At 43.6% G+C, this 26,839-nt stretch overlaps 1 protein-coding gene across 1 annotated transcript in view; it reads right to left on the reverse strand.

Moving 5' to 3' along the window:
• LOC126088306 (uncharacterized) overlaps positions 1–26,839 on the reverse strand; it is a 323,218-nt gene that overhangs the window by 237,400 nt on the left and 58,979 nt on the right. Inside the window, exons 3-4 of the mRNA XM_049906436.1 lie at positions 13,130–13,286; positions 10,769–10,952 (exon numbers count right to left, since the gene is read on the reverse strand). Of these exons, the coding sequence (XP_049762393.1) occupies positions 10,769–10,952; positions 13,130–13,286 (341 nt within the window). The remainder of the gene's footprint in view (positions 1–10,768; positions 10,953–13,129; positions 13,287–26,839) is intronic.

Below are 26,839 nucleotides of genomic sequence, written 5' to 3' on the forward strand. Positions count from 1 at the left end.
CAAAGGTCCCGAGTTCGGGTCTCGGTCGGGCACACAGTTTTAATCTGCCAGGAAGTTTCATATCAGCGCACACTCCGCTGCAGAGTGAAAATCTCATTCTGGAAACATCCCCCAGGCTGTGGCTAAGCCATGTCTCCGCAATACCCTTTCTTTCAGGAGTGCTAGTTCTGCAGGTTCGCAGGAGAGCTTCTGTAAAGTTTGGAAGGTAGGAGACGAGGTACTGGCAGAAGTAGAGCTGTGACTACCGGACGTGAGTCGTGCTTCGGTAGCTCAGTTGGTAGAGCACTTGCCCGCGAAAGGCAAAGGTCCCGAGTTCGAGTCTCGGTCGGGCACACAGTTTTAATCTGCCAGGAAGTTTCATATCAGCGCACACTCCGCTGCAGAGTGAAAATCTCATTCTGGAAACATCCCCCAGGCTGTGGCTAAGCCATGTCTCCGCAATACCCTTTCTTTCAGGAGTGCTAGTTCTGCAGGTTCGCAGGAGAGCTTCTGTAAAGTTTGGAAGGTAGGAGACGAGGTACTGGCAGAAGTAGAGCTGTGACTACCGGACGTGAGTCGTGCTTCGGTAGCTCAGTTGGTAGAGCACTTGCCCGCGAAAGGCAAAGGTCCCGAGTTCGGGTCTCGGTCGGGCACACAGTTTTAATCTGCCAGGAAGTTTCATATCAGCGCACACTCCGCTGCAGAGTGAAAATCTCATTCTGGAAACATCCCCCAGGCTGTGGCTAAGCCATGTCTCCGCAATACCCTTTCTTTCAGGAGTGCTAGTTCTGCAGGTTCGCCGGAGAGCTTCTGTAAAGTTTGGAAGGTAGGAGACGAGGTACTGGCAGAAGTAGAGCTGTGACTACCGGACGTGAGTCGTGCTTCGGTAGCTCAGTTGGTAGAGCACTTGCCCGCGAAAGGCAAAGGTCCCGAGTTCGGGTCTCGGTCGGGCACACAGTTTTAATCTGCCAGGAAGTTTCATATCAGCGCACACTCCGCTGCAGAGTGAAAATCTCATTCTGGAAACATCCCCCAGACTGTGGCTAAGCCATGTCTCCGCAATACCCTTTCTTTCAGGAGTGCTAGTTCTGCAGGTTCGCAGGAGAGCTTCTGTAAAGTTTGGAAGGTAGGAGACGAGGTACTGGCAGAAGTAGAGCTGTGACTACCGGACGTGAGTCGTGCTTCGGTAGCTCAGTTGGTAGAGCACTTGCCCGCGAAAGGCAAAGGTCCCGAGTTCGGGTCTCGGTCGGGCACACAGTTTTAATCTGCCAGGAAGTTTCATATCAGCGCACACTCCGCTGCAGAGTGAAAATCTCATTCTGGAAACATCCCCCAGGCTGTGGCTAAGCCATGTCTCCGCAATACCCTTTCTTTCAGGAGTGCTAGTTCTGCAGGTTCGCAGGAGAGCTTCTGTAAAGTTTGGAAGGTAGGAGACGAGGTACTGGCAGAAGTAGAGCTGTGACTACCGGACGTGAGTCGTGCTTCGGTAGCTCAGATGGTAGAGCACTTGCCCGCGAAAGGCAAAGGTCCCGAGTTCGGGTCTCGGTCGGGCACACAGTTTTAATCTGCCAGGAAGTTTCATATCAGCGCACACTCCGCTGCAGAGTGAAAATCTCATTCTGGAAACATCCCCCAGGCTGTGGCTAAGCCATGTCTCCGCAATACCCTTTCTTTCAGGAGTGCTAGTTCTGCAGGTTCGCAGGAGAGCTTCTGTAAAGTTTGGAAGGTAGGAGACGAGGTACTGGCAGAAGTAGAGCTGTGACTACCGGACGTGAGTCGTGCTTCGGTAGCTCAGTTGGTAGAGCACTTGCCCGCGAAAGGCAAAGGTCCCGAGTTCGAGTCTCGGTCGGGCACACAGTTTTAATCTGCCAGGAAGTTTCATATCAGCGCACACTCCGCTGCAGAGTGAAAATCTCATTCTGGAAACATCCCCCAGGCTGTGGCTAAGCCATGTCTCCGCAATATCCTTTCTTTCAGGAGTGCTAGTTCTGCAAGGTTCGCAGGAGAGCTTCTGTAAAGTTTGGAAGGTAGGAGACGAGGTACTGGCAGAAGTAGAGCTGTGACTACCGGACGTGAGTCGTGCTTCGGTAGCTCAGTTGGTAGAGCACTTGCCCGCGAAAGGCAAAGGTCCCGAGTTCGGGTCTCTGTCGGGCACACAGTTTTAATCTGCCAGGAAGTTTCATATCAGCGCACACTCCGCTGCAGAGTGAAAATCTCATTCTGGAAACATCCCCCAGGCTGTGGCTAAGCCATGTCTCCGCAATACCCTTTCTTTCAGGAGTGCTAGTTCTGCAGGTTCGCAGGAGAGCTTCTGTAAAGTTTGGAAGGTAGGAGACGAGGTACTGGCAGAAGTAGAGCTGTGACTACCGGACGTGAGTCGTGCTTCGGTAGCTCAGATGGTAGAGCACTTGCCCGCGAAAGGCAAAGGTCCCGAGTTCGGGTCTCGGTCGGGCACACAGTTTTAATCTGCCAGGAAGTTTCATATCAGCGCACACTCCGCTGCAGAGTGAAAATCTCATTCTGGAAACATCCCCCAGGCTGTGGCTAAGCCATGTCTCCGCAATACCCTTTCTTTCAGGAGTGCTAGTTCTGCAGGTTCGCAGGAGAGCTTCTGTAAAGTTTGGAAGGTAGGAGACGAGGTACTGGCAGAAGTAGAGCTGTGACTACCGGACGTGAGTCGTGCTTCGGTAGCTCAGTTGGTAGAGCACTTGCCCGCGAAAGGCAAAGGTCCCGAGTTCGAGTCTCGGTCGGGCACACAGTTTTAATCTGCCAGGAAGTTTCATATCAGCGCACACTCCGCTGCAGAGTGAAAATCTCATTCTGGAAACATCCCCCAGGCTGTGGCTAAGCCATGTCTCCGCAATATCCTTTCTTTCAGGAGTGCTAGTTCTGCAAGGTTCGCAGGAGAGCTTCTGTAAAGTTTGGAAGGTAGGAGACGAGGTACTGGCAGAAGTAGAGCTGTGACTACCGGACGTGAGTCGTGCTTCGGTAGCTCAGTTGGTAGAGCACTTGCCCGCGAAAGGCAAAGGTCCCGAGTTCGAGTCTCGGTCGGGCACACAGTTTTAATCTGCCAGGAAGTTTCATATCAGCGCACACTCCGCTGCAGAGTGAAAATCTCATTCTGGAAACATCCCCCAGGCTGTGGCTAAGCCATGTCTCCGCAATACCCTTTCTTTCAGGAGTGCTAGTTCTGCAGGTTCGCAGGAGAGCTTCTGTAAAGTTTGGAAGGTAGGAGACGAGGTACTGGCAGAAGTAGAGCTGTGACTACCGGACGTGAGTCGTGCTTCGGTAGCTCAGTTGGTAGAGCACTTGCCCGCGAAAGGCAAAGGTCCCGAGTTCGAGTCTCGGTCGGGCACACAGTTTTAATCTGCCAGGAAGTTTCATATCAGCGCACACTCCACTGCAGAGTGAAAATCTCATTCTGGAAACATCCCCCAGGCTGTGGCTAAGTCATGTCTCCGCAATATCTTTTCTTTCAGGAGTGCTAGTTCTGCAGGTTCGCAGGAGAGCTTCTGTAAAGTTTGGAAGGTAGGAGACGAGGTACTGGCAGAAGTAAAGCTGTGACTACCGGACGTGAGTCGTGCTTCGGTAGCTCAGTTGGTAGAGCACTTGCCCGCGAAAGGCAAAGGTCCCGAGTTCGAGTCTCGGTCAGGCACACAGTTTTAATCTGCCAGGAAGTTTCATATCAGCGCACACTCCTTTGCAGAGTGAAAATCTCATTCTGGAATTATTGTAGGCTGTTTGGATGCATCAGCTATTAAGCTGATGGTGTGCCACTTCTCTCATTTGTCATATTTTGGGGTCTTTTGAATTGTGTGGATGGTATTTTACCAAAATCCACGTGATCAGACTCATACGCTCTACACACCCGGGTAAACAGTCGTTTTGTTGCCACTTCCCTAGACGACTTAAGACATTATAATGAAATTTTAGCAACCCGTTCTGTCATATTCGATCTTAAGTCCTCCATAGCTCCTTTATCTTCTGATTCTAATACTGGGTGTTCCTGTCTCTACCATTCCGACTCCTGTTTCTGCTTCTATCATGTTATCAAACATGCCTTACCTCTCATAGAGGCCTTTAATGTAATATTTCTAACCACCCGCTCTCTCCTCTGCATTTAACAGTAGAATTCCCATTGCACTCTTAATGTTGTCACCCTTGCTTCTAATTTCATCATGGTGTTCTGACCTTTCTGTATGATGAGTCAGGCCTTTCGACAATCATTACTTCTTAGCTTTCTTCACGTTAGTCATACAGCCATTTCGCCTTAGCTTTCCTGCGTTTCCTATTTATTTCATTCGTAAATGACTTGTATTTCAGTTTTCCTGTATTTCCCTGAACATTTTAGTACTTCCTTCTTTCATCTACCAAGCGAAGTATTTCTTCTGCCACCCATGGGTTCATCACAGTTACCTTTGTTGTATTTTGTATGTTTCTCTTTCCAGCTTCTGTGGCTGCTGTTTCTAGAGATGCCCATTCCTCTTCAACTGAAGTAACAACTGAGCGAATCTTGTCGCAGAATCTGTAGCCTCTGAGAACGTCAAGCGTCAACGTCAAGCGTAGGCCACTAATTTGCTCATTGACTCTTCCTCACTAGTCTTTTAAACTTCAACGCGGTCTTCATCACTACTAAATTGTGATCTGTGTCTAAATCTGAGCCTGGATACGCCTTACAATTCAGTATCTGACTTTTGAAATTCTGCTGACGAAGATGTAATTTAACTGATATCTTTCCGTATCTCCCGATATTTTCCAAGTATACCTCCTCCTCTTGGGATTCTTGAACAGCATATTCACCATTACTAGCAGAATTTTATTGCAGAACTGAATTAGTGTTTCTTCTTTATTATTCCTACTACTAAGCCCATAGTTTCCCGTGAGTCTTTTTTCTATTACTAGCCCTACAACCGCTTTCCAATCCCCTACAAATACTAGCTTTACAACTCCCTTCACGTGCAGAATTACCCGTTCAGTATGCTCATACACTTCCTCTATCTCTTCATCTTCGTCTTGTGATGTTGGCATGTGCACCCGAACTTTCGTTGTCGATGTTGGTTTGCTGTAGATTCTGATAAGAACAACCGTATGATTGTACTTTTCACAGTAACTCACTCTCACCCCTATTATTCGTAACAAATCCCATCCCCATTATAACATTTTCTGCTGGTGTTGATATTAGCCAACACTTATGTGAGCAGAAATCCATATCTCCTTTCCATTTCATATCACTGATTTCCACTACATCCAAACTTAGTCTTAGCATTTCCCTTTCGAGAATTTCTAGCTTTCCTACTGCTGCTGATATTTCATGCCTCGACTCATAGAACATTATTCTTTCGGTGGTTATACAGTCTTTTTCTCGCGGTCACTTCCCTCTTGGCAGTCCACTCCTGCAGATCCGAATGGGGGATTAGTCCGGATCCTTTTCCCAGTAGAGAGATCGTCCTGACACTTCTCAATTACATGGCACATGTCCTGCAAATTCACTTTAGGTGTCTTTAGTGCAGTGGCTTCCATTGCCTTCTGCATCCTCATGCCGTTGATGATTGCTTATTCTTCCCCCTTTACTTGCAGTTTCCAACCCCAACAACAAGAGACTGTCCTGAACCTCTATCCGTTCCATCTCCCTCTTTTGCAAGGCCGTTTGCTGAGCGAGGGTAACATCTTAAGCCGGAACTCTTCGGCCACCATTGCTGAAAATTTTTACCCAACATTCAAGCGGTTGTGGGTTCGAATCCGGAACCGAGGACGTTTTGATTAGTAATCAAAGACGCTACCCCCATACCTACCTTCTAATGATTCGTTATCATACTTCACGCTCAATTAACGCTACTGTTTATTCGGTTATTCATCACTCTATCTAAACCTTGAAAAGGTATTAAGACGGTAGGAAATAACTGTTACTGTTAGCTATTCCTTTCTCCAAGTGCAAACCTGAGAAGTCAAACTCACAGCTATTATGCATCCGAGACTGGCATTAACCACCCACTTGCCTGCACACAGAACATAAATATTCAATGTCCTACTCGTGAATTCCCAAAGATGTTGCTGACTTTTCCCTAGGGGTAGAATATTATTGCCCAGCACCTCATATGGAAATTTAGGAGCAGAATAACGTGTTCGACTGTTCACATACTATAGTCGTATGTACAGCAAGTAGTTGAAGGATGGTGACACAATCAGTAGGCGACAAGATAACAGACGTTCACGTCTCAACCTATAACGTGACATGTAAGTCAGATGCATCATGCTCGGAGAAAAAATGTTGATCCTTGTCACACCTGATGACAAGTATAATGCTGGTACAGGCACAAACGTTTGGCCGGTTTACCGTTCAGCGCTCTGCAGTAGACGAGCGTTACCTGTTCCCATATTGACTCAAAGACATCGTCATTTACGAGTGTGCCATGTATCAGTGGAAACGCGTCTGATAGTCGGAAGAATCACGTTTATGGTTATATAAGGTCGCTGGTCACTTCTCGAGACGCCGACATGACGGAGTACAGCTTGTAACAGAACTGAAATGATGGTGGGCTGACAGTAATATGGAGCCCGCGCGTCGGAAACGGGCGCGCTTGTGTGAGACTGCCAGGGAGTGCACCCTGATGCCATCTATTGGCGAAACTGGGAATTAGCGCTGCCTGTCAGACAATGCACTAAGCTCTCGGAGTCAAATGTATTCTTTTTCTTGGTAATTATAAGTTATTACTGTATAATTTAATGTTGTAAAGCGCTAGTAGTAAATTATTATGACTGGTATGAACTCCAGGGTAGTAAATATAAATATTCTTAAATACTAAATGATTTTGGTAAAAAGGTGGTAGGGGAACGCCCCCACTCTTGGTGATACGAGCGTAGCTAGGGGTAGCTGGAGACACAGGGACTGAACAATGGAATGGCCTGGGGAGTGTTGACGTGATCGGACGTGCGTAACTGTGCTCACGCAAAAGTGATTGTGCAACAGCGAAGAGGCGAATATCGTCGCCGTTTTTGGAGTAAAACGCGACGAATGGTTGTTGAAGCCGCCTCTATGCCACTGGGGCTGATTGTAAGAGTTCCTGTGCCCAGATTTTATGGCGGACGTGCAGTATCTTATACGAGTGCTACAGCTCATAGTTCCAGCCGCCATTAAGGGCATGAGGCGTGAAGAGCTGCGTTATCCACATGCATCTCACCACCAGCACCGAACGTCTACCCAAGGCAAGACTGCTTGCAATTGTTAAGTCGAACTTTGTATACATGTAAAAGGAGAATACCAGTTTTCTTTTATGCAAGTGCAGAGGACAGAATATAGTAATGAGTAAAATTACGACGCATGTTGTTCATTGTAAAGTGTAGTAACCTCAAACTAAGTATAGTGAAATCAGACTGAGGCCACCATCGCCTCTTTCATTTACAATTCTTTTGGTTGTAGAATACTTTAGCGTATAAGAATGTTGAAAAGAGCAATGGTCACACCAGAATGAGTCGCCTATTTATAGTTACTTAAATTTTTCTGAGCAACCTTTCAAGTAAAGTCACTTAACTAATTCTGTATCAATGGTCCAAAGAGTAATATCCAAAATCATTAAATAAGTTGAAGGATAGAATTTTGTTAACCGAAGTTGCATAAACTGTCTTGGTAGCAATTACCAAGCCAACTCACAGAAATTGAGAGAGTATTTGGTTTGTAGAATCATCTAGAATGATCAGAAATAGTAATATTCAAAATTAAGTTTAAATTCAACTCAAGCCATTTCACTTTGAAACGAGCCAAAAACTGATTTATTCTTTTGCTCCTTCAGAGCTGGCGACCGTAGTTATAAGTATTTTCAGGAGGATTCGATGGTAAGTCTGCTGCTCTCGTCGTGCTGATAGGATTATCCACTGCTGCTAGCAGTGGTGATTGGATACATAAGCTCACTACCAAGTTAAGTGGGTCAGGTAGGCAGTGTTACCGTGTGAACTGTAGGGCACTGTAGGCCTTGGATCGAACCCGTTCAATCATCACAGCTCTTAGGGAAATAGTCCGGTTAGGAGTGTACTATTCATTAGGTAAATACTGGCGAGTAACGGTCAAAAATGTATACGCAAGTGAATTTAGCAAGGTCCACGTAGCACCTAGTTAATGTGGTGCAATGGCGAGGGTAGGAGTGGAGTAAAAGTGAGCTGAGCTTGTGGCAGCTGTGCTGGATTCAAATATTAACTACGTGAATTCGCTACTGCCTCTTACCATTGGGACTGAGCTATTTACAGTTAAAATACGTAGCAGTAAGCGCAAAGGCGTGACAGCTACAAGTCCGTATTGGTTTTATACATATGGAATTGGGAAGTGGGTCATTCCATCAGTGGAGGGGGTTAAAACAACCGAGTCAGTGGAGAACATACCCCATTTACTGATGGAAAGATTCAGAGGTTCGGCCGCAAGCTGCTCGAAATATGTACCCCAACACGAACGTAGGCGCATGGCGACAGTAGTACGCTATGGGGTATACTCTCCTGGGATTCCATTGAGTTGTTGTAGTAATCACATAAACATTTATTGCTATGACCTATGTGCTCAATACTGTGCATCACCTGCATCCCTTCCTGTTTCATGTCTTCCAGATGGTGACTGGATCTTCCTGATGGATAGTTATGTCACTAGGCCAGAATCGTGCTAAAGATGATAGAGACGCATGGTAGCTAACTCACCCTTAAGTCTTGACCACCTAATTCTCCTTATGGAGCAATTCTAAGACGTTACTGGGTGGCAGCTCCGAGGACAAAAATCTCAGTCCCGTAATATGCGGAAATTGCGAGATCGGTGCCTAGACATCTTGTGTCACATACCTCGGGAGTCCACATGGTATCTCTGCAACACTGCGATCTAAATGTCGACCGAAGCAGTTGGAAGCAAGTGTTCATAATGGTTTGGTTCATCAGTGCCCCAATTTCGCCCACGGACCCCGGCTGTGTAAAAGGGTTATATAACAGTCATACTATGTCCCGATCCTGACATATGCATCAGAAACTTGGGAGCAAGCTAGTGAGATGAAATTCTTCAGAAACAGTAGTGGAGTGACAAAGATAGACAGGTTAAGAAATGATAGGAGCAGAGAGTTAATGAAGGTGGAACAATTACAGGTGGAGATAGAGAAATCAAGGCTGAGATGGTATGGACACGTTAAGAGAATGGAGGAGAAGAGGATAGTCAGGAAGGTACATGAGGTGAAACTGGAAGGAAAGAATCGAAGAGGAAGACCGAGAGGCAGATGGCTGAAAGGAGTAGAGGAATGCGTCCAGAAGAAAGGAGAAGACTGGACCAAGGTGAAAACGGAGAGATGGTGGCGAGACAGAAGACGATGGAGAGGCCTATGTTCCATACAGACCCGGCCGGAGGCTGGAAACTGTCCAAGATGATGATGATGACCACATCTGCGAGCAGGTCGTTAAGTTAGAAAAACTGCCAGCATACATATCACTGCATGGATCATCTTTCAGCACTAGGATAACTACCATCGTCACCACCACCACTACTACCACTACCACCGCCGTCTATAACGTCACCATGACCCTATGACCGTAATCATATCATAGTAATCATCATCAAAAACAAGTATGTAATTTTTGTAACTATTTATATCTCTTACAAGGGGACCCACCATACTATAAATCACGGATTTGATGCGCTTGAAATACGTTGTAGAGACACTGAGTACCTGGCTATCCGACTTTTTAGCGTCGGGCCTTGGTTTTTGAGAAAATAGATTTTGAAGTTCATTGCGTACTTTGTACACACGTAACATTACTCATATTCCGATCATGTCAGCGTATCGCAGTGGTAATGGTTCACGGCTACCGCGCTGGGGGTACCGTGTTCAAATCCTACTCGTGTACTGTTTTCTTTTTTTTTCAAAATCGATCGAATTTTTCAATTTTATTTCAAAGAATATCAACAAACAGTGTAAGGTGAGCAGAATTATAAAGATATATGCAGTCATTAATTTTTTCAGATATTCGTTTCGCTTTTGGTTTGCAGTTGGAGTTCCAAATGTTCGTACAACGGTCGCTTCTTGTGTTATCTGGAATCGATCTCCGCCCATTATCGTCCCCTCTCCCGTGAATACCGTTAGCCGTAACGGGAACCCCAGCTTCTAGGCCAATGAGGATGCGAGTTGCATTCCTTTACGTTCGCATCTAACTACGGCGTCAGCTGCTCACAAAGCGTCTCTAGCGCCGTGTGTTGGAAAAATTCTGTGAAATGAAAGAACCAAGTGTTTCTGCACTAGTGCAGCCAGAAGAACCTCCACAAGTAAAGGAGTTGAACCAAGAATCAAATGGCGAAATCACAAATGCCATTAAATACGCCGAAAATCTACTCCGTGAGCAGGAATCGAACTCGGTGCCCCCAGCACGGTAGCACTGAACGTTTACCGTTGCGCTACGCTGACTTACTAAGAATACATGTAAAGGTACGGGTATATGAAGTGCGCAATGAACCTCAAAATAGATTTTCTGAAAAACCAAGGCCCGTCGCTAAAAACGGATAGCACGTACTCAGCGTAAAGGTCTCTAGAACATATTGAAATTCGTGATTTACAGTATGGAGGGTTTCCTTGTTAGTTACAGTATTATCGTTTTATAAAATGAACTATTGCTTATATTTTACCGTAAAGGTGGGTACCAGGAATCTAGATGTAGCTCAAAAACATTGAAAATAAAGATGCGTGCATCCTCGTCCATTGTCATTCAGATGAGGATACCATACATTTGCTGTTGAAACGTGTTTTGGGAGGCATCGCGACCTGTTCCACTTGGTGCTCACCTGGTGCCGTTGAAGCGTCCGACGCTGACGAGCCGGTAGACCTGTATCTCGACTCGCTGGCCCGAGTCCGGCTGCAGCAGGTACCAGCAGAAGCCGGGGCCCTCCAGCGACGGAGACTTGATCTGGCCGAACGTCTTGCCGGAGCGCGCGCTCAGGTAGCGCGAGTCGATCGTCATGTTGCACACTGAAAGCGGACAAAAATTAATGCGCTTAGAATTTGAAATCTACTTTGTATGCCATTCTATTGTTAATGGTGAGGATTCACATAGTCATTTTGAAGGCGACAGCAATACAATGTTACAATGTTACCACAATGGTCTCCGATTTACAGTGACTGTTGTGGTGGACAGAAAAAAAGGAAATTCTTAATCATTTGGCATAATCTAGAACAATCAGTATACGTTTCAACTCTAATGCTTGTGGATAGTTGTACAGCGACTGGCAGTCATTACCTGTTGGAAAGGTTACTGAGCCGTGGCGGACTGGCACCAGCATCGGGTACGCTCGTTATATCGTTGCGATCGATTTTGGAGGGTATATGAGGTCTTTGCATATCGTGTGGCTTTCTTTCGGGTTGGTGGGCTTCAAAATCCGGCCGTTAGTTATCAAAAGGTAAACATGGAGAGACGTGGGACGTCTCCGGAGAAAGGAGTGTCGATTGCGACGGGATGTGCCCTATTCGTGTGATGTACCGCGCAATTGTATTGGTCGGGAAGTCTGCGTTTTGGGGCAGCTCGGAGATTCAAAATTCGTGATTTCTATCAAAGGAAAGGTCCCTGATGGAATGTGGTTAAGCTGCGTGAGCCACTGAGTTGTGCTGTGTGCAGACATCAAGTAAGTTGGCCGTTGTGTATGTGTCTAAGCGAAAGCGATGAGAGGCGTTTGACTCCCTAAATAATTGTGGAACTTACACAGCCGTTAATCGAAAAGTATGTGGATAAGCTCCGTGTGAGCTGGTTAAATGTTGGCTTCGCAGTGAAGTCTTAGTGATAACTGTATTAAGTGATTGAAAACTGCAGCTAAGTGATATTATTATTATTATGCGTGAACCGTCCTTTAAATGGTAGCATTTTAAAGGGTAGTGATTGCTGTGGACGGAACATTTTGTAAACTGATTCACGTATGTCTGATGCAAGGATTCTGCCCTGTATTTTGCGTGTGTTTCAGGGAGTTGCAATTGTCCTGCGTTTGTCAAAAGCTGTTGTAAGCGCCAACGCCTTGGCAAGGAGTGAGGTGTAACCCGCAGCCTGGGTCCTGCTGTGCTTACGTAACCCTGCCACGGCTGGATTGATTTGGGCAAAGACCCCATACAAACAGATTAGTGTATCTTTTTCTTACGCCAAGGCAGGTAAAACGCGTTTTTAATTTGTGATTTTCTGATTTTTAAACAAATGTTTTTTGGGTTACATGATGATAGACCTGCAACCAAATGTAATTTGGGTTTGTTTAATGGAAGACTTTCTTGCTTCTGTTACATCTCTATGCTCTAGCAAATTGTGGCTAACCATGTAAGATTTAAGTTTTGTTTGGGCCTTGTAGTATTTAAATGCAATTAAGTGGCTGGCCCACTCTGATAGTAACTGAACTGTTACTTGTAAGCTTTTGTTAAGTGTGGCGAAGCCACGGAAATACTGGGTTTCCTAGTTGTTTCTGAACTGTTTTACATGCATTTTATGGTTATACTAGTTTGTTTAAATAAGAACTTATACTAAGTAACTGCTGCTTGTAGTGAAGATTGTGGGGAATAATCTGCAGGAAACTTATGTTAATAAATTAAGTATGTTTAAATCAAAGTACGACTACCAACAATGATTCGCCATCCAGTTTCCCGTCCTGATAATAGTAGTTGTATGGATTGGTGCAAGGTCGTATTAAAGGGGCCGCATACCATTTACTGAATATTAATTCGATCAACATTAGCTCTCCGTGTAACTAAAGAAGGAAATAAAATTTCAGGTTGAGCAAAGTCGAATAACTAGAATATATTTTAATAAGTGATTCTTTAATTCAAAACTTTTCCTAGATAAGAAAATGGAAGTAACACGAAACTGCAATAGTTTTAGTGTCTATAATTCATGTTCTACGAGGCACTACGATCAAGAATTTTCAGTATACTAAAGAAGTTACAAATTTTTCTGTAGTCTTCGGACAACAAGATATTACAAACAGATGCAGTGAGGCCACTACTGGTATTCGATGACTGCTGCAACAGGAAGTGAGAAAATATTGTTCAAGGTGGCCCAATAATGGTAATCAAAGCCGGAAAGAAGTAACATGGCGACCATGTCACGTTCTTTGGTGTGTTAAATAAAATGACTGGCCTTGCACTTAGAGTAGTGGGGGTGGCTGCTGGGTACTCACTGTTGTTGCAGTGCTGCTCGAGCCCGCACTGGCTGCAGCGGTTGGGGGCGGCGCGGCCGCAGTGGCAGGCGCCCTCGCGCACGCAGCACGCGCACTCCGCCGCCGAGTCGTCCCACGGGCACGCGCAGCCGCTCGCCTTCTGCGTCCACAGGTCCACCTGGCCTGCCGGCACGCGCAAAGTGGCGACCGTGTCAGGCACTAAAATTTAGATCTAGACAACACCTAAAATGTGACATGATACTCCTTACTATACGCAATGCTACAGCAGAAACGGAAAAGTGACTGCTTTGTGGTGTTTTGTAGATGGTATGTAATTAAATTTCACCTTCAGATCTACCATAAGCAAAACACAACGCTGGAAAAAAATTAGTACGCCTGAAAAGACGACTTCGACCTTGACCCGATGAGTGCATGTCACCTGTGCGCTAGTAGATGTACTGATGATGGTTTCAATGCCATATAACAACAGTGTATTGGCATACCTACTAGAGAGCCATCTCTGTCGGTCCTTTTATTGGGAATACTCCCAGACAGAAGGGCTCAGTGGTGCAAACCTGTGAAGCAGGCAGCCAACCAAGCAATGGAGAAGTACTCGTACGTCCTACAATCAACAGAGCGCGTTTGAAAGGAGTCGAGTTGTGCTTTTGGAAAATTACCACTCAAACAGCACGTGCTGTGTCAGATTTAGCACTGATAACGGCTTGCGAGCCTAGACGTGTCAACATGAACTGTAGTGAACCACTTATTAGTATTCGGACTATGAGCACTCACATCTCTAGCCTGTCTTCCATTCACGCCATTGCATCGACATGCAGACTGCATCGACGTGCGCGGCTCGACTGATTCCATCAGAGGATCGCTTAGAACGTGGAATGGCGCTCTGTGATCTTCAGCAATAAAAGTAAATTCTGCCTGCACGAAAATGATGTTCGTGTATTACAAACGACGTAGACCTGGTGAGCGCTGTGTCGTAGAAAGCATTAGTGCAAGGCACACTAGCCACACCCTAGACCTTATGGTCGTATGTGGGATAAGCTACAATTGTGATTGAGCTCTGGTGTTTCTGGGGGGACGCTAATCAACGCTCGATACGTTAAGAATGTTGGTAGACCACTTCTTTTATCGTTCTTGGAACATGAAAGTGTTGCATCGTTGCAACAGGATAGTGCTCTCCCACACATTGCCAGTGAAACTCAACGTACTCTGCAAGACGTACAGCAACTTCTCTGGACAGCACGATCTCGGGAGTTAACGCCAGTTGAGCACATATGGGATATGATGGGGCGAGAAATGACTCTTGTGATTCGTCAGCCAACAGCTACTGCAGAAGAGATCTACCAGGAGTGGCATAACGTGTACCCCAGGGCAGTATTCGCCATCTGTACGATCGAGTGGATGCCAGAGTCAGCATCTGCATTATCACCCATGGAGACTAACTACATCATGTACCAACATGGGGGTTTCAGCATGGGTCGATACCTGATACCTCAGAGCCTCTTGTGACATTTATCTGTAAATGTAATCATTTCGTGTAGTCCGTATGGGCTGTTGTAACAATGAATCTTGAATGAACTCGAAACTTCTAAAGGGCTATACAATTTTTTCCAGCAGTGTACATAACATTAGCAAATGTTAAATGTAGCAACATACCAAATACCATCGCAAATAAGTGTAGCCAAAAAACCTTGGATAACTATTGTTATTCATGTTAATTTTAATATAATGAACAAATCAAACGCTTATGTTTGGCTATCTTTCCGTTGGAAGGCCTACGGACTTGCCTTTGCACATGATGAGGAGACCACAATACGATAACAACACCATGTTAGTTAACTCCACAAAGCCGCTTACCTTTGTTGCCGTTAACTTCCCCTCTGACATGATTGCTTTTGAGACTTTTGTATGCTGATGGAGTGTAATGCATTAATGTTCACTGTCTATACGTATTGTAAATTAAATTCCACTGCCACGTTTTTATGTCTGTATGTTATGGCCAACCGTGATAGTTTTCCCTAATACACTGTACCATGAGGAAGATTTGTGTATATAATTTATTAAATATAGTGATTGTGACTGTTTAGTACATGCATTATGATCTGTTCTATATTTAATTGGCGTTTGGTATGAAATCTCGTTGTAATAATACGAGGTTTCAGGATGGTCAGCTAGAGAGGAAGTGGTACTTGCCGCGAAAATCTGTAAAGTAAGAGCTGCTACTACTCCAGAGAGAAGCGAAGGATGACGAGAATCTATAGGTATCATAATGTCCCCTGCTGCGCTTTTCCGCCCATGTTAATGCTAATCTCAGAAATTATCGTAAGTATTTTGATACTGTTTTCGCTAACAGATATGCACGAAGGAGGTTTGTGTATATCTACACATATTATTAATTAAAGTCCCTTGTCTGTTGTTCGTTCTGTATATGCAGGCTAATACCAGAAACATCTGTAGGATTTTGATACGGTTTTCACTAACAGACACATTAACGAGAAAGGTTTGACTACACAGCTGCATGTTACAAACAAGTCATCGAGCCAGAGATAATATACAGGTTAGTGCTACCTGATCAAAGCCAGAGTGTTTCGCTAGCTACAGGTATGCAGATAACACGGTAAAATTTAGAAAGCGAACACGCGAATCAAATATAGTTAGCCAAAAAGCTGACTGCAATATAGAAAAACAATTTATTAATTAATTACAGCTTAACTACTCTAACACTCTACCCATACTACCACTGTGCAAAGTCTCTATTTATGATACGATCTCTCAGGTTTTCTAAGCATTATTTACCATTCTTATTATTTTGGGGATTTAGTCAAGTTCTTGATTCAATGATTCTGCACGATGTTTCGACGACTGACGCAAATATTTCCTTTACATACAATGAGACTCTACAAGGACCTGACGTCTGCTTACTATACTGAGAGTTTTAGTGGCATGCGCACTCGCTCTATGTGAAGTCAATGCAGCAAGTACACATTACACAGCTGGCAGCATCTAACGTGGACTAACTGGATTGATCATCCAAATAGGGTGCAGAAAACTGGAATCAACAACATCCTGTGCTCCCGAAAGCCCATCATTAAAATCATTTAACCTGTTAGTGTCCTACGTTACATTAATGATACAAGTGACACGACTGGACTTTATTGGTTTTTCGACAACAGTGAAACTACTGTATTCTTGTTACGCTTACTGAAGAACTGCTTCACATCTGTTCTTTCAGTCTTGTTTTAGTACTTTCCAGAAGCAGTCGACCACTGGGAGCAATGACTATATAATTTAAACATTTCTACTACAGCCAGAGTATCATTACACCGTGTTTGGATTTAGATAAAATGTAATAATTAAAATATTTTATCTTTCAGTTGAAGAAAACTTCTAAATAGTTCATTATTAAACTAATACTTACATGTCATTTATTGAAACTGATGCAAAATTATTTTGTCGCTTGGACACGAGCTATATTTCATCATTATGTAAAAATAACGCTAAGCACTAATGAGAACACTTTATTAATTGTAACTTTTGTTTTGATAACTTGTTTACAGTTTCTAATTTGCTAATTTTTCTTGGAGAACAAGATATTGGGTGCACTAGAACTCTGAGAGAAAATCGTACCTCCAAAAGCGCTCTTCCAAGATGAAGAAGATAGAGAAATGGTAAAGAGAAAGTATTCATTCTGCCAAGCGAAACAAAAATGGTCTTTTCCTGTGTAACTGGTGTGACAACTTCGTTGTTTCTGCAGCATCAAATAAAACTTCTGTGAACCCACTAACTAACGTTAAGAGATCTTTTCAGTATTCGAGGAAACACATTAAAGTTCTTCGACCTCCCATTCTGACAGAATACAATAACATAGGTGGAACTGATGAAATGTAACAAAATGTGAATCAGTATAGGAAAAATATCCTTAACAAGAAATAGTAAGTACTGGACTCGTTTCAGTTGGTTATTGAACGTCACTGTACATAATGCTACGACACTCTGCTGCAAAAATGGGATTAACAATCTCTCATGCATACTTTCGAACGAAGCTGTGCAGCTGGCTTAAGGTAGCACGCGACGCGACTGAAAGGGTGTGAACGGAACCTTCGCTCCATTACTTAGCAGCTGAATTCCTGTTTCATTGGATGAAGCACATGATCGTGAAATTGCAAGAACTCAAAAAAGAAGACCAGATGTTAGAATAAACTATAAGATATCAGTACGTACCTAGTGCAAGAAATATAATGTAGGACTCTGTGGTGGATATTTTACAATTTATCACACCAGTTAATTCTTTGTTCTTCTTTTTGATTTTGAATTTCTACTCCTGTTCTATTTATTTCATTCATTACAAAATAGTTTAACTTTCTCATACAAATGTAAGGTTTTCTCGCAATTGTGCTTTATGTTACATACATGATATAGTACAGTGTGTTAAAACTGTAAAGGTAAAAGTCGCTGGTGGTTTTATGTAGCAAAGAATGTAAAACCAATAAATCTAAATAATGAAAAATAACGAATTTGGTCACAAATGGATTAATACGTTTCCAACTTTTCTAACATATACACTCCTGGAAATTGAAATAAGAACACCGTGAATTCATTGTCCCAGAAAGGGGAAACTTTATTGACACATTCCTGGGGTCAGATACATCACATGATCACACTGACAGAACCACAGGCACATAGACACAGGCAACAGAGCATGCACAATGTCGGCACTAGTACAGTGTATATCCACCTTTCGCAACAATGCAGGCTGCTATTCTCCCATGGAGACGATCGTAGAGATGCTGGATGAAGTCCTGTGGAACGGCTTGCCATGCCATTTCCACCTGGCGCCTCAGTTGGACCAGCGTTCGTGCTGGACGTGCAGACCGCGTGAGACGACGCTTCATCCAGTCTCAAACATGCTCAATGGGGGACAGATCCGGAGATCTAGCCGGCCAGGGTAGTTGAATTACACCTTCTAGAGCACGTTGGGTGGCACGGGATACATGCGGACGTGCATTGTCCTGTTGGAACAGCAAGTTCCCTTGCCGGTCTAGGAATGGTAGAACGATGGGTTCGATGACGGTTTGGATGTACTGTGCACTATTCAGTGTCCCCTCGACGATCACCAGTGGTGTACGGCCAGTGTAGGAGATCGCTCCCCACACCATGATGCCGGGTGTTGGCCCTGTGTGCCTCGGTCGTATGCAGTCCTGATTGTGGCGCTCACCTGCACGGCGCCAAACACACATACGACCATCATTGGCACCAAGGCAGAAGCGACTCTCATCGCTGAAGACGACACGTCTCCATTCGTCCCTCCATTCACGCCTGTCGCGACACCACTGGAGGCGGGCTGCACGATGTTGGGGCGTGAGCGGAAGACGGCCTAACGGTGTGTGGGACCGTAGCCCAGCTTCATGGAGACGGTTGCGAATGGTCCTCGCCGATACCCCAGGAGCAACAGTGTCCCTAATTTGCTGGGAAGTGGCGGTGCGGTCCCCTACGGCACTGCGTAGGATCCTACGGTCTTGGCGTGCATCCGTGCGTCGCTGCGGTCCGGTCCCAGGTCGACGGGCACGTGCACCTTCCGCCGACCACTGGCGACAACATCGATGTACTGTGGAGACCTCACGCCCCACGTGTTGAGAAATTCGGCGGTACGTCCACCCGGCCTCCCGCATGCCCACTATACGCCCTCGCTCAAAGTCCGTCAGCTGCACATACGGTTCACGTCCACGCTGTCGCGGCATGCTACCAGTGTTAAAGGCTGCGATGGAGCTCCGTATGCCACGGCAAACTGGCTGACACTGACGGCGGCGGTGCACAAATGCTGCGCAGCTAGCGCCATTCGACGGCCAACACCGCGGTTCCTGGTGTGTCCGCTGTGCCGTGCGTGTGATCATTGCTTGTACAGCCCTATCGCAGTGTCCGGAGCAAGTATGGTGGGTCTGACACACCGGTGTCAATGTGTTCTTTTTTCCATTTCCAGGAGTGTATAAGAAGATTCTTTCATAGATAAAGATGTAGCCGGGATGGGGAAATTTTACAAAATATGTTATTTTACCTTTGTTTAGTGATTGTTGATATGCTTTCAAGTAGCAGCAGCTTCTCATCCTTGAACATTACAAGAAAATCAAAATCTTTATTTCACGTCCATTTTTTAATATGTATGTAAATGTATTAATTTATAGCTTAATAATTAGTTTCATTATTACTTTCAGATTTAGAACTAACGTTTAACGGTGTATTAAACGTATACATCAACATCTTTGTGAGTGTTTCTTTATCATGCGTGTTTTCGCCGTAGCATAATTATTCATTTGGACAAATAAATTGGGAAAATAGTACAGAGTGTAGGATGAAAGCGGTTTTTGGAGATATAACCCACCTGAGACGTGGTGCAGAGGATTTTTCTAGTTTCTGTTATCTTACGTATTTTCCGACGTGTTGTGAAGGCTTAGAATGACAGGGGTCAGTCTTAAGGAAAAACCTAGCACAATGAAAGGTATTTATTGACGTACTGCAAACTTTTGTTTACTTTTTTGTACTCACATTCGCTATGGAAGGATAATAAATTATGTGAGGAACCAAACAAGTAAATACACGGCCTGCACAGAAGGTAAAACATATTGTGTGATAGATAACCTTTTTCCCTTGTTCACAGTAACATTTACGTTAGATGACTACTTGTCAGTAATTTTACTGGTACGATTAATGTAGCATGCAATCATTGTTGTTAGAAATCAATCCCCAGCAACACGTTTCGGAGACACGCTCCCATCATCTAGCTTTCTGTGCTAATCCTACGTAAAGGTGTGCTTAAAAAGCACACAGAATCATCAGTTAAAACATATAAAGTTATTCGTCCTACGTTAGAAACGGGAGCGCCAGGTTGTTTGATGCGCCTACCTATACCCCCGCCCATCCTTTCGTATAATGGTAGTACCAGTGACATCTGTTACAAGTCCAATCAGCTCCCTTTCCATGCACTGGATATCACAGTAAACACTAATGGATCCAGTAGACCGCACTGAGCCATCAGCCGTTTCATAGCATTCCAGCGATGTTAAGATACAACATATAAATTGTTACTTAGGTAAAACTGCTCGCATATGCCTTATTGACGCTCACCTTAAAAATATACAGAACACAGTTGAAGAATTTTTGTTCAAAATAGCATTACCGAATTACTTAAAGATTAAGTAGATGAATTTAAAAAAAGAAGTTAACAGACCGCTCAATCTTACGTGTTTCCTTTTTACAGTCACTAGAAACTATAAATATCTACATATGGGTCGCACAGCACGTAAATTAAGATCCCAATTATACTGGATGTTTCAAAATGATCATACCGGTTTAGAGGCTTTGTAGCATTAATTGCATTCAGCTCACTTCATTATAAAAATTTATTAAATGAAAGAGGTCTGGTTCAGCTTCTTCCAGTATAAAGAAAGAGCTACAGTTTTAACACACCACGATAAGAAGCACCAACTACAGTTGCTGCACCGAAAGAGAAAGGCTCTTAAACTTCGCGCTGGGATATGACACAGCAAACATTTAATTCAGGGGAGTCACTTTGAAACTGTACCATCTCGTGGGGATTTGGTGACCTGCAGATGCGCACCTTACATGAGTCCACATGTCCACTTAGGTCAAATGTAGAGCCATCACTGAAGACGACAGCATCCAGGAAAGCTCCATTTTCACTCACAAATATTTTGTTTGCAGAGTTCGTATGTAAGCCGTAGTCTTTAGGCTTTAGAGCTTCTTCCATGTTTACAAACAAAAATGTTTGAGCTGCTGGTTCGTTTGATCTGATATTTATAATTCTAAGTAGAATACAATAAATGCTACAAAATATTAAAAACGGTACATTCATTTTGAAACACCCTGTAGTTCACGCACCAAATAACGCTGTCAGGCCTATTGTTAATCCGAGAGGAATTTCTGCTTACAAACTGACGAGTTAACTCATCCGCTTCGTTAGAGAAAATTATGTTTTAAATAACTACTTAAGAAGTAGTAGTATGGCTGAATACCCCTCAACAATCTTCCTGGACATTAAAAACATGTATGCTAACGTTCCGGTGCATCAGATGATCGCTGTTATTAAAAATAACTTATTCATCCATAGCACAAACTGTCGAGATAGGAAATGACTGGGTTTATAGAGCTGCAGCGGCTTGTCACTGATTTGAACTATTTCTTAGATAGAAACAGATTTTACATACAGAAAATTGGCTGGCTATGCGATCGAGCATTTCGGACATAATGACAAATGTCTTTGTAAGCAGTCTTATGATCTTTTAATGAAAATAGTAGTGACATTCATGAACTAGTTAGTAAAGTTAATGGGTTGACTATAAAATAAACTTCACTTTATAATTTGAAAGTAATAGTATTTCGTTTTGGGAATTGGAGATAACGAGGCAAGACGAAATCGCATGCCTTCAAGATGTTTAAAATGCCAACAACTACAACTGTTGTGATTCCTAAGCAGTCTTGCCTCCCACAGATTTATAATAAGGCATCGTCATGAAGCCTCGTAAGCAGAGGACTGATGTGCCACTGATGGCAGCATATAGGTCAAATGAAGCAAATATTATTAATTGTCAGTAATAAATAACGGGGATGATCTAAGATGGTATATCGTCTTATCCACAAAGACAAGAAGAATCAAATAGAAGAAATGGCTAAGGATAACAAGATCGTTACTCTACCATATCTTGGGAAAATTTCAGAGAAAATGGCAAACATTTTTAGTTCATAAACTGCCTGGTCCGCATCCACAGCAAAATAAAAAAAGAAAAAAAAACTCTTAATCAGATATCGTACAATGTCTGAAGTTGGAAATAGGATAAGTAAATCAGAACAGGTAGATGTTTATAAAATATCAATTGCGTCGTGTGATGCGAAATATGTGGGACACACTAGCGAATATTTTCGATAAATTATAAAGAGCATGCGAACCCTTTTAGACTGAGCATTCAAAGTGAAACGGTAATAGCCAAACATGACCATGAGACTGATGACCCAAAAAAAGTAGAAAAGACGATTTAGAGAAGATGCACATACAGAAGAAAGAAAGTATGCTTCACCTACTTGAAGAACATGAAATAGTAGTTCGCTGTGATTTGATAATGTACTTAGTATACAAAAGAGCATGAGCGGTCTTCATCTGAATTCCTTACGGTTTATTAATATATACAGGCCCGCAAAGCATGGATAAAGCTCCATTCATCTTCGTCGCCTGGGACAGGAAGAGCTGAGGAAGACATTTGGATAAGACGGTGTGATCTGGGTCGAACGCCATCCACAAGTAAAAGAAAATTGGTGCCGGAATTTGCTTTCCTCTGGGTCTCGTGGAGGTACAGGGCTTACGAGTTTTCACGGGGTCGTCATCGTCCGCAAAAATTTTATATCGCTGGGAAGTGGGAGGGGTGGAGGGGGAGGAGAACAAGACTCTAAAACAGTCCTTTTTATACATAAATAAGGTGGTCACTTTCGTGACATGTCATGCCGCAAAATCTAAACTGTGTAGGTGACTTAAAATGTTTAAAATCTCGAACGTGGCTAGATGCAGCAACTGTGGAGTGGAAACTTAGTGAGGATTAAGTGTAATACAGCCGATCACTTGCAGGAGTGAAAGGCTTATCAAATTCTTTGACCAAGGTTTCGATGTCTTTGAAAAGCATCTTCAGAAGGATCAATGGCTACACCTACGGTAGTTAACGTTATATACTTGCTAAAGTATAGGTACACAGAAAACGTGAAAAACAACTTAGTACCAAACGACAAGTATTTGCACTTACTGATTACAGAATGTTATGCTGGTGCGTTAACGTTGTAGCCATAAGGCACCAACGGAGGACCAAATTCACCTCCGTAACAGTAGAACCACACAAAATCATGCTGATCGTCATCAGACAGTAGTCCACAAATGTAAATAGTGAGCTGACGTAGCGCCGATGTCTCTTAGGTTAACGAAAGAGGGAAGGCAGTACTTGTATGCGCGGGGTGAGTGAAAATAACGACACTAAAATCGCTTAACACGTTTAAAATATTAAAACTGTAACCTAGGAAAAGGGATTTAGTGATCATATGACAATACGAAAACCCAATGTATAGCATTTATTAGGTTATGGCCCAATGAATTACGTAAAATGTTATAAAAATTATTCAATTACATAATACGTTGTTTACACTAAAGACCGAAAGATATGATTATTTGTTTTTGTTGCTGTTATGGTCTTCAGTCCCAAGACTGGTTTCATGCAACTACCTAGAACAAGCCTCTTCATCTCCCTACTGAAAGCTGCATCCTTCTAAATCTATTGATATCTTCATCTCCCTCTACGATTTTTACCCCCCGCACTTCCCTCCAAAACTAAATTGGCCAACACTTGTTGTCTTAAAATGTGTCCTGTTACCGGATTCCTTCTTGTAGTCTGGCTGTACCACAAATTCCTTTCCTTCCCGATTCTCTACAGTACTTACTCATTAATTACGTGACCTACCCATCTAATCGTCAGTATTCTTCTGTAGCACAACATTTCAAAAGCTTCCATTGTCTTCTTGTCTAAACTGTTTATCTTCCATGTTTCAATTTCATACATTGCTACACTTCATACAAGTACTTTCAGAAAAGGCTTCCTAACACTTAAATCTATATACGATTTAAAAAAAAAAAACATCTCCCCTTCAGAAATGCATTTTTGCCTTTTCCAGTCGAAATTATATTTCCTGTTTATCTCGGCCATCATCAATTATGTTACTGTCGAAGCAGAAAAGCTCATCCAATACTCCCAATTTTTCTTTTATTTCCTGTACTGCTTGCTCAATGTGTATGTTGAGTACGTCCAGGATAGGCTACAACCATGTCTTACTCCTTTTACAATCATTGTTTCTTTTTCGTGCTCCTCGTCTGTTATACGTGTCGTCTCGTTTCTGTTAAAGTTGCAGACAGCCTTTAGCTCCTTATGTATCACCCACTGCCTTCAGAATTTCAAAAAGGGTATTCTACTCAATATTGACAAAAGTTTTCCCTACGTCTACATATGATATAACCGTAGGTTTGCCTTATCTAAACCTGTCCTCTAAGATAACTCATAAGGTCAGTAGTTCCTCGCATGTACCCACTTTTCTCCGGTGTTCAAACTAATCTTCCTCGCGGTCGTTTTCTACCACTTTTACCATTTTTTCGGTAATATTCATACTTTTCAGCACTATATTTGTTTGAAACTGGAATTATTACATTATTCTTGAAGTTTGAGGGCACTATGTCCCGGGACTTAGTTTCGACTTACGCCTTTTTAGTGTAGTGTCAGATTCTCCTCTCAGTATCATGTCTTCCATCTCCTCACCATGTAAATCCTCTTCTATTTCTGTAATATATCCTTCGTGTTCATCTCCCTTGGATTGACCCTCTATATAATCTTTCCAGCATTCAGCCTTCCATTCTCTGCTTAGGACTGGTTTCCCATCTGAGCTCTTGATGGTCATACACATTTTTTTCAAAAGGCCTCTTTAATTTTCCTGTATGCAGTATCTATCTTTCCCATAGTGAGGTCTGCTTCTACATCCTTACATTGATCCTCTAGCCATTACCACATAACCACTTTGCTGTTCCCGTCGATCTTATTTTTCAGACATTGGTATTCCCTTTCGCCTACTTCATCTGCTGAATTTGAATTTTTGCATTTTCTTCTGTCATCAATGAAATTCAATGTTTCCTATGTTATCCAAGGATTTCTCCTTGTCCTTTACCTATTCGACCCTCCACAGCCTTCGCTATTTCATCACTTAAAGACACCATTTCGTCTTCTATTGTCTTCCTTTCGCTTGATTTAGATAGACATTGCCGATTGTTCTCTCTGAAACCCCCAACAACCTCTGTTTCTTCAAACAAGAGGGAAATCAAATCATTTAATACTTTGTTTTGAACTATTTTAGTGCTACTGCTGGCCGCAGTCGCCGAGTGTTTCTAGGCACTACGGTCTGGAACCGCGCGACCACTACGGTCGCAGGTTCGAATCCTGCCTCGGGCATGGATGTGTGTGACGTCCTTAGGTTAGTTAGGTTTAAGTAGTTCTATGTTCTAGGGGACTGATGACCTCAGCAGTTCCACCGTCTCCCTTCTTTCATTATCTCCACTTCGAACACGGCACTACACTACTCGTACACACCGTTACACTCATCTACAGTTAAGGAAACGCATCAATACACAGTTCTCATATTTCGTGACGGATATGTGCTGCAGCGCCTGAGGTCACGCGAATGGGGCAAACTTTCCCAATAATGCGGCTGAATATGTTCTTCGGGTCCCAAACCCTTTCATCCCGAATGACATTAATATTCTTTATTATGTGGCCATAAAGTATAAAAATTGAGTTGCATGGAATAATATTGCTGTGGGCGGAGCTTTTGTAGTACAAATTCTGCCACTAGGCGTGTATAGCAAAACTCACTGGCAGTTCAGTACCGCCTGTGTTGTCTACCGCCGCTTGGGATTAGCCTAGCGGTCTAGGGCGCTGCAGTCATGGACTGTGCGGCTGGTCCCGGCGGAGGTACGAGTCCTCCCTCGGGCATGGGTGTGTGTGTGTTTGTCCTTAGGATAATTTAGTTTAAGTAGTGTGTAAGCTTAGGAACTGATGACTTCAGCAGTTAAGTACCATAACATTTCACACACATTTGAACGTTTTTGTTGTCTACCTGGCTTGTTCTGTTCATTTTCAGTGATTTTGTTGGCCAACGTTGTCTTTTTATTGTTTCGTTTTTTGTGATGGCAAATTTAAGTGAACAACGTGCAACTGCAAAATTTTGTTTTCTTTGGTAAAAATTCTTCTTAAACCGTCGTAATTCTGGTAACAGCGTAGAGGCGGTTGTCTCCATACAGACATACATACATACATACACTACTGGACATTAAAATAGCTACACCACGAAGATGACCTGCTACAGCCGCGAGATTTAACCGACAGGAAGAAGATGCTGTGATACGCAAATGATTAGCTTTTCACAGCATACACACAAGGTTGGCACCGGTGGCGACACCTACAACGTGCTGAAATGAGGGAAGTTTTCAAACGATTTCTCATACACAAACAGCAGTTGACCGGCGTCGCCTGGTGAAACGTTGTTGTGAAGCTTCGTGTGAGGAGCAGAAATGCGGACCATCACGTTTCCGACTTTGATAAAGGTCGAACTGTAGTCTATCCCTATTGCGGTTTATCGTATCGCGACATCGCTGCTCGCGTTGTTCGAGATCAAATGACTGTTAGCAGAATATGGAAGCGCTGGGTTCAGGGGGCTAATACGGAACGCCGTGATGGATCCCAACGGCCTCGTATCACTAGCAGTCGAGATGACAGGCATCTTATCTGCATGGCTGTAACGAATCGTGCAACCACGTCTCGATCCCTGAGTCAACAGATGGGGACGTTTGCAAGACAACAACCATCTGCAAGAACAGTTCGATGACGTTTGCAGCAGCATGGACTATCAGCTCGGAGACCATGGCTGCGGTTACCCTTGACGCTGCATCACAGACAGGAGCGCCTGCGATGGTGTACTCAACGATGAACCTAGGTGCACGAATGGCAAAACGTCATTTTTTCCGATGAATCTAGGTTCAGTTTACGGCATCATAATGGTCGCATCCGTGTTCGGTGACATCGGGGTGAACGCTCATTGGAAGCGTGTATTCGTCATCGCCGTACTGGTGTATCA

The sequence above is a fragment of the Schistocerca cancellata genome, chromosome 6, assembly GCF_023864275.1.
Source record: "Schistocerca cancellata isolate TAMUIC-IGC-003103 chromosome 6, iqSchCanc2.1, whole genome shotgun sequence".
In the NCBI taxonomy this organism is placed as follows: Eukaryota; Metazoa; Arthropoda; class Insecta; order Orthoptera; family Acrididae; genus Schistocerca; species Schistocerca cancellata.